Here is a 15,679-nt window from a genome sequence, read left to right as displayed (position 1 = left end):
CTGTACCTGGGCATCTGGAAGGTGCTGGAGAAACCCCTCCAGTGGTAGAGCACCGGTCTAGCATGCCTGAGGCCCTGAATTCAATCCCAACCACTGCCAAATCAAAACCAAAAAAGTCGCACTATACACCATAAATATATACAATTTTTGCCCATCAATTTAAAAAATATAAATTAAAATATAAGATATAAATAGATAAATATATATTTATATACAGAATACTGAGTTTAATCCTTATAGACCCTAAGTCAGCAGTTTCCTAAAAGAGCTTCAAGAGGTCTGTCTAGAAGTTGATAAAGAGCCAGGGTTGAGAAACTCTGCTTTGGAGAGGGAGTTCTAGGTGAATGTTAGGAACAGACTGGATTCAAGTTCTCTGTCAATGGTTGTCGAGGCCAGCTGCCTTGATGGAGTGGCAAGTCACCTTGTCACTGTGCTTTGGTATTTGTATCTAAAATGGAGTTAATGATAGACACCATATATGATTGCTTTGAAGATAAATAAGTATATGTGATCTTCTGAGAAAGATTTTTTTTTTAAAGATTCTTAACATAGACTAACAACTGAATACTGGTTGACTAGTATTTGGTATTTGGCATTGATTTTCTTTATTTAAAATTAATTTTTGTTTAAATTATCATGTAATATACAAAATTAAAGGTTACTGTCTATTAACATGGACTAATAACTTAAATGGATGTAATAAAACTTTTCAGGGAACTGAGTGATCCTTTGGCAATACTGCTCTGGTAAAAGAAAAGCATTTTCTAAAAAAATTTCTTACAAGTTTACCTAAGGACATGTAAGACAGTTGAACATAAAATTGAGCTGCAATCTATAATTACTATTAAATAGGCAATTATTTTTGATCTTTGCAGTATATATAGGCATTAACAATTATATATATATGTCTACATAGAAATGACAGAAGGAACCCTGAAGATATGAAGTGTATTTTATTAGCTATAAATGTATTTTACTCTAATAAAACTTGCTAACTTGCTTGCCCTTTTTACAAACTCATTTAATAACTTTTATATGTTTCTTTCAAAGATAGTGTTTCAATTTAATTATGATTAGAGGCTTTATTTAAATCACTAAAAAATCTCTTTCCTCATTTAATGATGCCAACCAATATATAAGCTATCTTCTTCAGAATTGCTTGTTTATTATACTAATTTCCCAAAATATATGTTCATTCTAAAACTCTTTCTGCAAAATTATCGCAAAGAAGCAACTTTATTTAATTTCCTAAAGTTCTAAATAAAGAATAAAGTTAGGACAAGGTTTTTGAATATAAAACTGTGAACTTATTTTAAATCACATGTAAATCATCTTTACAACTATGCAGGCATATTTGAACAATTTCTGTGAGAGTTCAGAGAATATTCAGACATGTTTCTGTTATCTTTTTTAATCAGTTGGGTATTGAAGTAGACTGAACTGTGGCCCCCCCCAACATGTGTACCAGAACCTGTAAATATGATCTTATAAAGGTCTTTATAGATGTAATTAAGGTAAAGGTCTCAAGATGAAGTCACTTTGAAATAGAGTCCTAAATCCAGTGATCTATAAGAAAAGGAGGGTCACAAAGAAGAGAGGAAAGAGGACTTTTGAAGGTGGAGGCAGAGACTGGAGTTTTACTGCTGTAAACCCAAATGCCAGGAGCCACCAGAAGCTGGAAAAAGCAAGGAATGGTTCTTCCCTAGATCTTCTGTAGGTATAACCACTCTGCCAACACTGTGATTTCAGGGTTCTGGACTCTAAAACGAGAAGAAATTTCTGCTGTGCTAAGCCATAATATATGTGGCTTTTTTTGCAACAGCTCTAGGAACCTAATACAGGTTTCTAATTCTTTTCAAGATTGGCTTGTAGCTCTATAGATAAGACTTTTCTTTAAGAATATTAAAGAGGGACTCTATCACTAAAAACAAATGACAGCCTTATACATCTGTTATTCCATTTATCCTCATAAAGTTACTGTTTGGGCTTTGTTTTGCCTACTGCAGACGTGGCTGGTGGTTATTCCTCATCCATGCTTGATGCGATCAGAAGAGCAGTGATGGTTTCCAATATCCTCTTAATTAATAAGGTAAATGAGAAAAGCCTCACCCTCAGAGAAGTCTTCAGACTAGCTACTCTTGGAGGAAGTCAAGGTAATGACTATTTTATTTCTCTCTCACATGAAATATAACCATGTGTCCTTGGATGTAGTATGAAGGGGTATAATGGTGGAATCAGGGGAATCCAATATGCATACTGTCACCTACTGTTGGGTATTATGGGGGATACCGAACTTATAGCCAGTGAAGTATATGTTCAGGTATGTGGCAGAGAAATCAGTCATTTATGATAAATTGTTCACTTTAGTGGATATTTGCATTGGTTGCATGCATTCGAATTCTTTAAAATAATCCATTGTTCCATTGAGTCAAATACTTGTTTCTCTTGGCCTGAATGGTATTACTACCATAATACTAAGCCATAGCCAAGACTTGCTGAGTCCTTACTCATGATGGGCAGCATGCAACATACCTTATTATGTTGTTACTGGACCTTCACGACCACTGTTATTAATTTCATTCTATAAACAAGGACACTGCAGACTCACACAGCTGACAAGCTACAACATGCCATGATTTGAATCCAGAGTCTCGAATGCCAAAGTTCAGATTCTTACTTCAACTCTCCACTCTATCTGCCTATAAAAATTCCTGCCTAGACCATGTGTTTGGTTTACATATTTCAGTATGCTGATTACTCAAAGTCTCATTAAAGGAAGAAGCAGGTTAAAAAAAAAAAAGGTTGATCTACAAATATCCACTAGCTTTTCTTGGTTCTCATTTGGTTTAACTATTTTTATGGAAAAAACAGAAATTATAATTTGTCACTTGAGAAATATAGTGTAATTTGAATGGATAATACATAAAATAGCATACAACATAGGTAGCTGGTGAGAAATTAAAATACATAGATAAAGATATAGAGATGTAGATTTACAGTAGATTGAAGCCTTGAAGGGGAGGAAGATCAAGGGCAGGAGTACCCTGGGAAGAGCAATTTCTCAATTCTTCTTAGAAGGTTCAGTGCTATAATGAGTGCTGTAAAGAACATTTTAAGAAAAACAAGTAGTGGTTCTCTTCTCTGCACTGCTCTAAGCCTTGTGGTTTCATTTTCTAAAATTTCAAGTTTCAAATCATCCATTCTTTGAAACCTGACACCCTCTAACCCACTCCATTGGTGTATTTGCAAAAGTGAGTTTGAGTTGTTGTACCACTTACTTTCATGGGACAAATAAGCCAAATTTAATGGTGCATTTTTTATTCTAGGCTCTCTGTGATTGTCCCATCAGGATCCTATTCTGACCAAGCCCTCATGGGATGCCTACCAAATCCTTTCTGCCTTATAGTGTAGCTTTTAAAACTAAGCTTCTGGGTCAGTGGGCTTACTGTTAGGGAATTTCTTCTCTTAGCTTATGTCTCTACTATAGTCTGGGTGAAATGAGATGAGTGAATCCCTGTGGCATATTCCCAGCTCAGATACAACCTTGACACTCACTCTCATGAAGTTCAAGATGTGTGTAAAGCCAACATTTGCTTCCAGGCAGCAAAACTGTATTTCCTGAAATGCATTTGAGTTGCTCACCAGCCCAGCTGGGTCCACCTGTAACAATCTGAATATACTGTTTACAAATTCATCAAAAGCAATTGTGTCTTTCTTGGGTAATTCCTTCCTGAACTCACTGTGTTTTAATGACTAGCCTAGTTACTTTATCAAACTTGCATGGACCCTGGCAAATGTAACTGGTTATCTGGCCTATTAAACACACAATTTTATGTCGCATAAAACAATTGTCGCACAGCAATTGAAAACTCATACTTGTTATGCTTCTTTGTCAAGAGCAAAAAAGGGGTGCGTAAGCAGAGAAGGGGGAAAAATTCCACTAATTTTCTATCATATTCAGGCCTTCCCCTGACAATTAGTAGAAGTCACCAATTGCTTTTAGTATTTCTAATTATTTTTACATCCCTCTTTTTTGACAAGCATCTTTAGATGTGAAATCTAAAGAATTCTTTAAGAATAAAACAATTTTTTTCTTTAATCTTTTAAAAATAAGATTTCTAAGTCAGTGCTTTGAGAATTGCCAAGTCTTCTGGATTTTTGTGCACAGAAGTATCCCATGTCAGATTTTGCCTGGTAGGGAAGATCTATCCACTATTTCCACAGCAGACTAAGGCTGATAGAGAGAGAATGCAAAAAAAACACATGTAAAAATTGAAGTAGATAATGCTGCACCCCAGTTAACCTTACTTGTACGTATGCTGCCATTTACCACCTCAGAGTACATCTTTGCTCATTTTACAGACTTTAAGGAGATTTAGCTTCAACACCTTCATTGATCAGGAAATCCAACTACCACCATGTTCTGAAACTAAATCCTAGAGAGATGTTCTTCCTTGGCATTTAATAATCATAGAACATGAATTATAGCTTGAGATGAGCTGAGTCGATAGACATTATTGACCTCTGCCCTATTTTGGAAAATCTTTTTTTCTTGGGCAACCAGAAAAACCTTTGAGGTTACAAAGAGATTGGTCTGCTTTCAAAATCATTGTGTCTCTTGAGTTATGAGGATCTACACACTTTGAGAAGTGAGTTGTTTTCTATTCAAAGGCATAAAATTATGGATATGCTGGCATTGGCAAATATACAAAAGAATAATTATTTTTCATTTATTAGAGGTTCATTTCACTGCCATGAAAATAAATCTCGTTAGCTGTTTCATGGATCATAAAGAACAAAAAAGACAAGAAAAGGAATTGGAGCTTTTTGAGGGGTGGGGAAGAGAAGGGAAGAAGAAGATAAGTATTATGCCAATTCTTAGGTGTTTGTAGGTATTAGGTCTATTCTTAGAGCCACAAGTTAAAAGCACAGACCAGCTGGCTAGGAAGTATGCCGACAAAGCTGAAATTGAATGATAACCTCAGAATCATGATCATGATTTTTATTCTCACATTTTGCTTTCCTGTACTTACTCTGTTTTCTCTAAGTGGAAGTCTTGGGACCTATTTGAAGGAGAGCACTTTTCTGCCTCACTGTTGAATAATAATTTTTTTTCTAGTGATGTTTTGGCACATTCTGTCCCTGCAAACTGGGATGTTAGTATGGTCTGATGGCTTGCAGTACTCACTGGATTTAAACTTGTTCCCTTCTGCAGCCCTGGGGCTGGAAAGTGAGATTGGAAACTTTGAAGTGGGCAAGGAATTTGATGCTCTTCTGATCAACCCCAAAGCATCTGACTCTCCCATTGATCTGTTTTATGGGGATTTTGTTGGTGATATTTCTGAGGTAAGAAAGAAAATTAATCAAAAGATATTTATTCCATAAAGAAGTCACAATAGCTTCCTTGTAGAAAAGTAAATAGAAACGGAAACATTTTAATGGAGTGCAGGAGAATCTTAAAGAGAAGCCTGATCCCTTTGATAATATCCTATTTCATGATAGAATTGTTAAGAATAATTATAATTAGAAAAATATTTGCATTTGAATGTGTTAGTGTATTTGGGTGTATTTGTCTATAAGTAGTCATAGCATAACTACTACTAATTGAACATTTGGTATGTGCTAGGTAAACGTGGGAACAAGACCTTTTATACGTAATTTTCTTTAATCAACAGAACGACTCCAAGAGAAATAAGTACTCTTCATATCACTATGCTAATTATGGGGACAGTGAAGCTGAGGGAAAGTTAAGTTATTTACATAAGGACTCATGGCCAGTAATTAACAGGTAGAATTTGGATTCAAACTTAGACTTTCTGATCACCAGAGACTGGGCTCTTGACCACTATGCTCTGTCAGTTTTCTTTCTTTTTTGTTAATTTTTTAAAATTTTTTATTTGTTCTAATTATTTATACATGATAGTAGAATGTATTTTGACATATTATACATATACGGAGATTGACTTCTGGTTGTACATGATGTAGAATTACACTGGTTGTCTAATCATATATGCACATAACATAGTAATGTCCAATTTGTTCTGCTATCTTTCCTATTCCCATTCTCTCTCCCTTTCCTTCATTCCCCTTTGGCTCATCCTAAGTATATCTGTTCTTCCTTAACACCCCCGCCCCTGTTGTGAATTAGCATCCACCTATCAGAGAAAACATTCTGCCTTTGGTTCTTTGGGTCTGGCTGGTTTCACTCTGCATGATATTCTGTACTTCCATACATTTACCTACCAATGCCATAATTTCATTCTTCTTTAAGGTTGAGTAATATTCCATTGGGTATATATACCATAGTTTCTTTATCCATTCATCTGTAATAGGGCACCTAGCTTGGTTCCACAGCATAGCTATTGTGAATTGAGCAGCTATAAACATTGATGTGGCTGTGTCACTATAGTATGCTTATTTTAAGTCCTTTGGTTATAAACCAAGGAGTGGGATAGCTGGGTCAAATGGTGGTTCCATTCCAAGTTTTCTGAGGAAATCTCCATACTGCTTTCCAGAGTGGTTGTACCAATTTGCAGGCCACCAGTAATGTATGAGTGTGCCTTTCCCCCTACATCCTTGCCAATACTCCTTATTGCTTGTATTCTTGATCATTGCCATTCTCATGGAGTGAGATAGAATCTCAGTGTAGTTTTGATTTGCATTTCTCTAATTGCAAGAGATGACGAACATTTTTTCATATTATTGTTGATTGATCATATTTCTTCTTCTGTGAAGTATCTATTCAGTTTCTTAGCCCATTTATTGATTGAGTTATTTGTTTTTTTGGTGTTGAGTTTTTGAGTTCTTTATCCTGGAGATTAATGCTCTGAGGTGCAGATGGCAAAGATTTTCTCCCACTCTGTAGGCTCTCTCTTCATGTTTTTGATTGTTTCCTTTGCTGTGAAACAGCTTTTTAGTTTGACAGTTTTCTTAATTGTATAAGAAAAGAAGTTTTGTTCTTCTTATAAAATATTTTCCTATGACTAAAATAAACAAATCCATCTTACTTAAATAATTATTGTTTATAAGATCTATTTTAGAAAAGAATTAACTATTGTCATTTATAAATTGATCTAATTATGAAAGTAAATGTGAAAATAAACATTATAATGAAGTTTTTAAAAGAAAAAATGTTGGATTATTTGAAGTTTGTGTCATTTGTTATTATAGGGGAGGGAAAAGATCTTTCCTCTGTGGTCTTAGGATCAAGGCTGAATTTCCTAAATAAAAGATAGATCAACCAGACAAAAGCATACAAATTTATTTATGACACAGGAGCCTCCATAATTAAATGAAGACCTAAAGAAGTGGATTAATCTGAGTGTGTGCTAGATTTGATGAAGGTTTGAAAGTTGGGAGAAAACTCTCATGGTACGAAAACTGGGGGAAGTTCATGGGGTCTGTTTGCACAGCATCCCCCCCCCCTTGTGACCCTTTGTTAAGGTCACCTTTCCTCTGGGTAGTGGGAGGGCACCTTTGTCTTGAGGGCCTTAGAATCTGCTTCAGGGGAAGGTCAGAAAAATCCCTCCTAGGTCTTATGATGTACTTTAGGGGAAAATGGTGGGAAGAAGGTCACATGATCTTCCTGCCTTTGATTCTGGGGTAATGTATCCTGATTCCTTTATTATTTTCATTTTATTTACTCTTTTAATAGAAGGAATTTCTGGGAATAGGCCTTAATTCCATTCATCTAGTCATCTTTCTTATATATCTCTTAAAATATTTGGATCATTTCATTAAATTAATTTCTTTAGTTTGTAAATTGCTTTTCCTCCAAATAATTTAAGGTTGTATACCAAGAACTTCCCAGCAGTTAACAAACATTTGCTAATAGCCAACGGGTTGTGTTTTTTATTGTTCGATGCTTTTCTTTTTCCCTGAAGAGACCTTTCTTTTACTTAATAGAAGTAGATTTAACTTTTCAGAAATATATTTCAATTTCTGGGATTTACCAAACACTATTTCCTGTTAATTTCCTTTACCAAATGTACAAAATACTATTTCTTACTACCTTTATTTTCCATTTTAGGCTGTTATCCAGAAGTTCCTCTATCTAGGTAAGTACATATACATCTCTATGCTAAATAAGTCCTTTGTTTTTTTCTTGGGTATGGCTCTCAGTGTTTGTTATACCACGTTTTAAATTCTGTGTGTTAATTTGCCTTAATTCATTTTTTAAATACTTGTCAACATCAAGTCCATTTATAGTACAATATTTAAAGTTACTGTTTGAAATACATGTGACACCTTAGAACATGCAGTCACAAATCCCAAGCTGAGATTGGAAGCCCTATAAATCTCTTACCTGTACCCACACAAAATCTGCCCTCCCTTGACATACACAAGTTCAATTCTATTCACTGAGAGAAACAATGATAATGCAAAAGATTCTCCTCTGCCTCTCCTTCCACTGAGTGAGCTCAATACTGAATGAACTTGAGATGGGAGAGACACATGTTATTTCTTATGGGGCTCTGTTTCTGCAAATTGTTCATCTCACCATGCAATATAAAGATAACTGTTCCTTTTTCAACTGGGCCTAGAAATGTAAATCAAGCACTTGAGCTGAAAGGACGGGATGGGGGTTGATTCATGTGATTTCTACCTTGAGTGCAGAATCCAGACTCTAATCTCAAATTAGCTATGGCATCTTCTAGTGATCATGTTATCCTAACCAGCCCATAAACAATCTGAGAGGGGAAAAAAAGAAAAAAAAAAAGTTTTTTTGTTTCCTTTCTTGAAAATATTTTGTTTTAAATCTCTCCATGGCAATTAAAATAATTATTGACATAAAGCACTTATAAATGATCCTTTGATTTTTGATTTTTCTTTCAGGAGATGATCGAAATATTGAGGAAGTTTATGTGGGTGGCAAGCAGGTAGTTCCATTTTCCAGCTCAGTGTAAGTCCCTGGGGCGTCTGCGAAGTTCTCCTGGGATGACATGGCTCTGCATCTCCCTTGTGCCCAGGCGTGGTTGGAAAGTCATAAACAGTACCTTGTTCTTGGGATGACCATCTCTTTCTGTGTCTAGTTACAGTATTCACTTGGTAAACTGCTTGAAGGAAGTGCACTAATTCCCAACTCTGGTTGGGAGGTTTCATAATTTCATGAAAATGTCTCTTTTGAGGTGTTCAGATTAACTTCAAGCTCAAGCAGAAGGGGATATTATTGTGGGTGGTATGCTTATTATGAGATTGAAGTAAAATCTTTTTCCTATGTGGAAATGTGGAGCGCAAAGATATTACTATAAGGTTAGATATTTTTAGCTAACAAGTGTGAAAATTAGGGAACTGAAAATTAACCAGCGACCATGTTTTTATGAGGGAGCAAAAATTAGACTGTGAACAAATGTTGGAAAAATCACTTCAGATCGTGTTTGAAAATTATATGCTGAGCATACTCATTTAAAAAAGAGAACTTACTGAATTTTAAAACGTGTTCCTAGATTGACCTTGTGTTTTGGAAACTTGCACTTAATGGAATATGCATTTCACAGATGTGTTATTGTTGTGCTTCGCCTTCTTTTGGAGATGGATGTCAGGAATTGAATGCCGTATGCTTTTTAAATATAGTTCTGTGCTTCAAAGTGTTTGACAGAAGTTGAGTATTAAAGATTTCAAGTCTCTTAGGAATATTATATAACTATATGGCATAAATAGCTGTATTTTGGTGCACTTTAAAATCATCTTAATTTATAACTGTGTGATGTCCTCATTGCTTCCATTTTATTAGAAGAGAAACAAATTCCATTCACCATTGTTGTGTTGAGCGGAATTTTTAATAAATTAGGCAAGTACTGGGTGTCTATGAGCTGTTGATATTCAGAGGCAGGTTCCTTTGCAGTGGCCTGTTCTACCTGACACTATACCATAGTTGCTGAAAATTTTCATACTCAGATGTCCATCTGCTAGAACTTTAAAATGAAGGGCAAATACCATTAAAGAAATATTATTAAAATATTTTTAAACCCATATATCGAAAACACTCTATTTTCTAATCTTAATCCAGTTATCCATTTGATCACTTATAATTTTCAGGACATTAAAATTTTATGATAATGAAAAATGTGTAGATATTCCACCTAATGTATATGAACAGGAACTGATCTGTTCTAGGAATATTAAACAAAGTGAAGAGCATTATATTCTTCCTAACAAGTACAGTGTCCTTTCTCCAAACCCAGAATTAAAACAAATTATGATTTTATGATAAAGCCTTAAAACTATTGAGTCTTACTTAATGCCTATATTTTTCTTAATTTATTCCAAATAATATAAATAAACCAGGAAAGGGAATAGATTTCTCAATATGACAGTCATTCCTGGGGCTCCAATGTGACTCCTTCCTACTATCCTGCATTAGAAAACTTAATCTAAAATAACTAATTCATACCTACAAAACTAAGAACACAATTCCTCTGTAGTGTAAATATTACTTTTACATATTCATGCTAATTCAGCAGTAATTTGCCCAGTTTTCTTTCCCCAGTGGTAGAAACACTTTTAGATTTAATTGTATTTACTACATCAAAACATGGAACAAATTTTCGGTCTTATTTTAAAAAGTTTGTTTTGTGGGATATTAAGTAACTCAGTAAATCCAATTACGAGTCTCGGTGTGTATTTCTAGTATTCCTGATTTCTGAGCCACATCAAAGATGCTCCACCAAATTTGTCCCCATTTCTCTACAGTGCTGGCAAATGCTCCCTACTCACTCAGTCTCTGCCAAGGAAACTTGGTTACAAGGTGTCTGTCTCCCCCTATGTGGGCTTAGGAACTCAGATGAGATGTGTAAGTTCTTCTAATAGCCAACAGCTGCTTCCAGCCTTTGCAAGATCCTACATTTTACCTTCCTTTAAGGATGTACATTTTGATGTTGAAGTTCAGTTTTCATATAGATTCAGGATTCACAAGCAGTAATATAAGTAAGTAGCATCCGAAGCAGGAATAAAGGCCATATGCAACCATTCTTTCAAACATTCAAGTTAGCCCTGGTAGTAGTCTTAAGACCTGAATAACTTCTAGTAAAATAGAACGTGTTGAAATGTTTACATGGACTTTGATCTCTGCATCCTCTATAATTTACGTGTTTTATTTCCCCAAGTGCAACGTTCCTGAATGTTACATATGCTTTTTGTTCAGTACTTCAGACCTTAGCCATACATGGGGCCAGGTGTTTTGCACTTTGGAATATTGCCTTTGCCTAATGCGAGCTGATTTTCTGAATTGTGGAGAGGCACTATTCCAAGCCAGTCCTGTTTGTCACTTTATGTTGGAATGCTTTGCTCTCTGACAGGAAAGAAAGAATTAAAAGCTTGAAGTCTCCCACCCCAATCCTGTCCCATTTGCCCCATTTTCCTGGTAAGTTCAATGGAACATACAAAAGGTAGTCTAATCAGCTGAAGTGAATTTGATTTTCAGACAAAAGGGAAACATGTGAAATGAAAGATAAGGAAATGAGAGATTGTCCTAGCCATCAACTGAGACCAAAGAGGTGCTACTCCTTTGTGCTGTTTCTCTTATTGAATTGTCAAAGGTTTTAGAATCCAAGAGGATTTCCTCCTATTGTGCCAGGAGGTCTTTCTAAGTTGATGCTGCAAGTATTGAACCCCACCGAATCTCTTTTCTAGTGAAAAATCTGCAAATTAAAGGAAGGGGAATGGTAGAAAATACTCCCCTTTATGCTTAGCTGATTTTGAAGTGTGCCCTTGAATATCCCTATTGGCAACTGAGATCTTAGGAAGCATAATGGCTGTGAGAGCTAGCAGAGGATTTTGAATCTTCACTCTCTACCAGACTTTTCCTATTTTTAAAGCTTTTCACCCCAGAACCAGACATATGGAAAACGTTTAAGGCAAGCTCCAAAGCACATTGTATCATTTCTACCTTGTGCTACACATGAAAGATATCCAGAACTGGATGCTTCTGGAACCTATTGGACATCTTTTCATTGTCCATTTTTTTTTTAAGTTGGTGTTCCTGCTGGAAACATGCACACATTTAGAAAAAAAGAGTGTTCTGAGTTATTAAAAGGTGGACTAAGAAGCATGTTATGGGCAATGACTTAAGATTATTTTTAAATCCTAAGAATTGTTATGAATTTAATGATTTTTTTGGTTGGGTTGGTTTATTTTTTATTATTTTAAAACTTTTGGGAAATATTTGCAATTTCAGTTCTATTAGCTATTCTAGGTACAACTTTGGACCTCGGGCTTTATAATGTTCCTGAATACATTAAAGAAATACACAAAAGTATTAGAGATGTATCTAAAGGCTGGAAAAGAAAGGACACTGTTAGAAATCCCTGACATTGGTCTGCCTGTTTTCATGCCCAACCTCATCCCCACTCCCTCCAAATAGCCTGGAGTGTGGGACAGAGGGCTGAGGGTTGGATTGTGGAAGTAGTTCAAATTTAGGGAAAGGCAAGAGTCAAGCAGGCCTTGGATGAAATTAAATATAAATTTCAAGAGAGCTTTCTCAGTCCGTGGAGTTTTAGTCACTTGAGTAACAGATGTCATTCTTAACTCACCTGTTATGCGGAAATGATTTGCCTGTTCATTTCCTACCCAGAAGCCTGTCAGAAAGCATTCTTCAGTGAAAACCACTTTACCTTGTTGTTAAACTCCTGATCGCTGCTCTTAAGAATATATATATGTATGTAGTCATGGGGACAGTTTTCCTCACAGTATTTGTATGATTTGCTTATTGTTATTGTGCTGAGTGAGCTCCTTTGTGCTTCAGAAAAAAATAAATGAGATTTTGTGTTTACGTTTTTTTTTTTTGTTGTGGGTTCTCTCTGCTCAATTTTTGTTGTGAGTTCTATCAGTCTGAGGGAATAGAGTTAATCTTCTAATGTTTTTCTCTTTTTAGCTTGGATTTTAAAAATGAGAATAGAATATTTAGCTGTGGGCCAACACATGTCTTCCATCTTATGGATAACCCCAGTATACAACTTTTGAAAATTAAGCTATAATGTTCATTCCTTTAGAATCAATTTGATGTTGCTCTTGATATCAGCATAGTTTGTTTTTCATATTTTAAAGTCACAACCCAGAGTAAGATGCCCTTTTTTTTAGTCAAGAATCAGTTCACACCCAATATATGTGATTGTATATTAAAAACAAAAATTTGATAAAATAATACTTTATCTGTGATACCCTGTTCTATTTTCAGTACTGTTTTATTTTATTCCATTTTATTTTGTTCTATTTACTTTTCATATTGATTGTGACTGTCCAAACTGGTTTCTTGAACCTCAAATGAATCACCACCTGCAGCTTTTTGGAAGCAGCGTCCAGTGTCTTTTGAGCTATGTTTGAGTCTAAGCAATGATAAGGCCTCACTGGGTGGTAGACATATTGCTTTAAGTCTCAATGGTTCCATATTTTCCTCTGTGACAGAGGGATAACATGAGTACTTGTCTGTGGATCGTGAGGATTAAATAAAATGACACATACACAGCACTTAAAATAACACCTGACCCAGTCACAGGGAGTGCTCGATATTTGGTAGATCTTAAAAAATGAATGTAGACCAAAGAGAAACAGTACTTCAAGAAATATTTTTATCAGCTTATTTTTTTTTTACTATAAATCAAGCAATGTTAAGGATCTCCCTGTAAATAAAAACATTCTGTATATGCTTTCTCAACTCTATTGTATGTTCATTATTTTTCTATTTGTAACATGAAGTATGTAATTGTAGATTTGTTCTATAAGTCTACTCCTCATTGTCTGAGTAACTTTCAACAAGTCCCCTGGTGACTTTGGTGACCCACCTTTCTCCCTGTTTCTTGCTTGTTGTTCTCAGAATAACTACTGAGAATGTAGAAAGTGCTAGCAATGCAACCTTCAGGGATAAGGAGGAGTGACCCAAACTGTTCCATCTGTTGTATATTAAGATTTCCTGCAATGCTTTACCCCAGTGAATCCAGTTCCCTCAGGCATAAAGCCCAGGGCAGAGTCTGATTTTGAGGTCCTTCAGCTGTGATGCAATATGGGCTCAATGCAGACAAGACTCCCTTCGCCCGGGTAGCTTTCCCGAGCCTTGGGGGACTGGTTCGCCTTGAATTCTAGGAATCTGTTGTTCTTTACTGCCTATCTGTGAGTAGTTAAAGTGACTTCATTTAACTTGTATGATTGTTTATTTCTTACCAGACTCTTGCAAGTGGTAGAAACTATAGTCCACGGCTGGGGATATAGCTCGGTAGAGTGCTTACCTCACAAGCACAAGGCCCCGGGTTCAATCCCTAGCACCACAAACAAAAAGCCAAAAAACTACAGTCCAGGATGCAGTGGGCATAGTGAACGTGCTTCACACAACTTACTTAGCATTTATTTTTCTCCTAAAGACCAATTTGGTGAAAATTCCTAGAAGAGAAATTTCACAAGCAGAAAGTGTCTCTGTGTCCGGTTTGCACAATGTGGGCACAATGTTCTATAACAGGTAATTGATAGACATGCACAAATTATTGCATGGTATTAAATTCAGGATTTAAATGAATAAAACAACATTACCCTATGTAAATGTATGATTACAAATGGTATGTCTTTACTTCATGTACAAACAGAGTATCAACATGTATCGCATTTGTTTACAATAAAAATAAATATATAAAATAAAAAAATGGGAGTGGAGGGTGAGGAGGGAGAGAATAATGGGGGAACTTTAGATTAGGTAGAAGAAAATGAGAGGGAGGTGGGTATGAAAAATAGTGGAATGAGACAGACATCATTACCCTATGATTACACAAATGGTATGAATCTACATTGTATACAGCCATGGAAACGAAATGACGTACCCCATCTGTGTACAATGAATCAAAATGAAGTCTGTAAAAGATTAAAAGATAAATAAAAAAAATGTGTTGGAGTGTCAAAAAAAATTCAGGATTAAAATAAAATAAGATTTAGACATAAAAAGTAAACCCTGCAATAGCAGAACAGGTCTTGTGGTAGGGTGTTTTAAAAGTTCATGAAACAGCTGGGTGTGGTAGTGCACACCTGTAATCTCAGCAGTGTGGGAGGCTAAGGCTGGGCACAAGACTCAGTGGTGGAGTGCCCCTGAGTTCAATCCCTAGGACCCACCCCCCAAAAAAAGGTCCATGAAGAGATTACTCCATCAATGAAACAGAACATATAAGTTACTGTCACCAATAGAAGCAGGGGTTTTGTTTTGTTTAAATCTCATTTTAAAATAGTATAAAAGTAAGTAATCTCTGTCCTTTAAATGGAGAAGACAGCATTTTAAAGAGCAATACACATTTTCCCTGATGTACGCCCTCATTGCAAAAATTACATTGAATGTATCAGACTTAAAAAATTTTTGTACTTCCATAGCAGCTGAATCTGTGTTTTAAAGTGGAAATATAAATAGGGAGCTAAAAGCATTCTGTATGGCAAAAGCTTTGTTGGGAAATTCTTCCAGAGGTAAACAGAAAATAAATAAATATTTCCCCTAACAATGCAAAAAATGACAAAAACTATTTAGACCAATCACATGGAACTTTGCAGAACACCTGGGTCCTCTCCTTTTGCCTAGATTCTACCCAGCCCTGATTAGAGTAAACAAAACATCTCCTCTGTAGAAAGGGAATCCAAAATCGTTAGCACTAAAATCAAACATGAGAGAAATAAGGCCGTGGAATAAGAATCCTTTTGTCTGATGACAAGAGATGTT

General features: G+C 35.7%; 1 protein-coding gene across 4 annotated transcripts in view; it reads left to right on the top strand.

Annotated features, from left to right (window-relative positions):
• The window catches only part of GDA (guanine deaminase), a 166,007-nt gene that overhangs the window by 86,186 nt on the left and 64,142 nt on the right, over window positions 1-15,679 (top strand). For all 4 annotated transcript variants that reach the window (XM_079112039.1, XM_079112042.1, XM_079112040.1 and 1 more), the window contains exons 11-14: window positions 2,007-2,153; window positions 5,216-5,346; window positions 8,030-8,057; window positions 8,836-8,902. In XM_079112039.1, coding sequence (XP_078968165.1) covers window positions 2,007-2,153; window positions 5,216-5,346; window positions 8,030-8,057; window positions 8,836-8,902 — 373 coding nt within the window. The remainder of the gene's footprint in view (window positions 1-2,006; window positions 2,154-5,215; window positions 5,347-8,029; window positions 8,058-8,835; window positions 8,903-15,679) is intronic.

The sequence above is a fragment of the Sciurus vulgaris genome, assembly GCF_902686455.1.
Source record: "Sciurus vulgaris genome assembly, chromosome: 15".
Lineage (NCBI taxonomy): Eukaryota > Metazoa > Chordata > Mammalia > Rodentia > Sciuridae > Sciurus > Sciurus vulgaris.
Note: the sequence above shows the minus strand (reverse complement) of the source record. Positions and strands in the feature narration are given on the sequence as shown.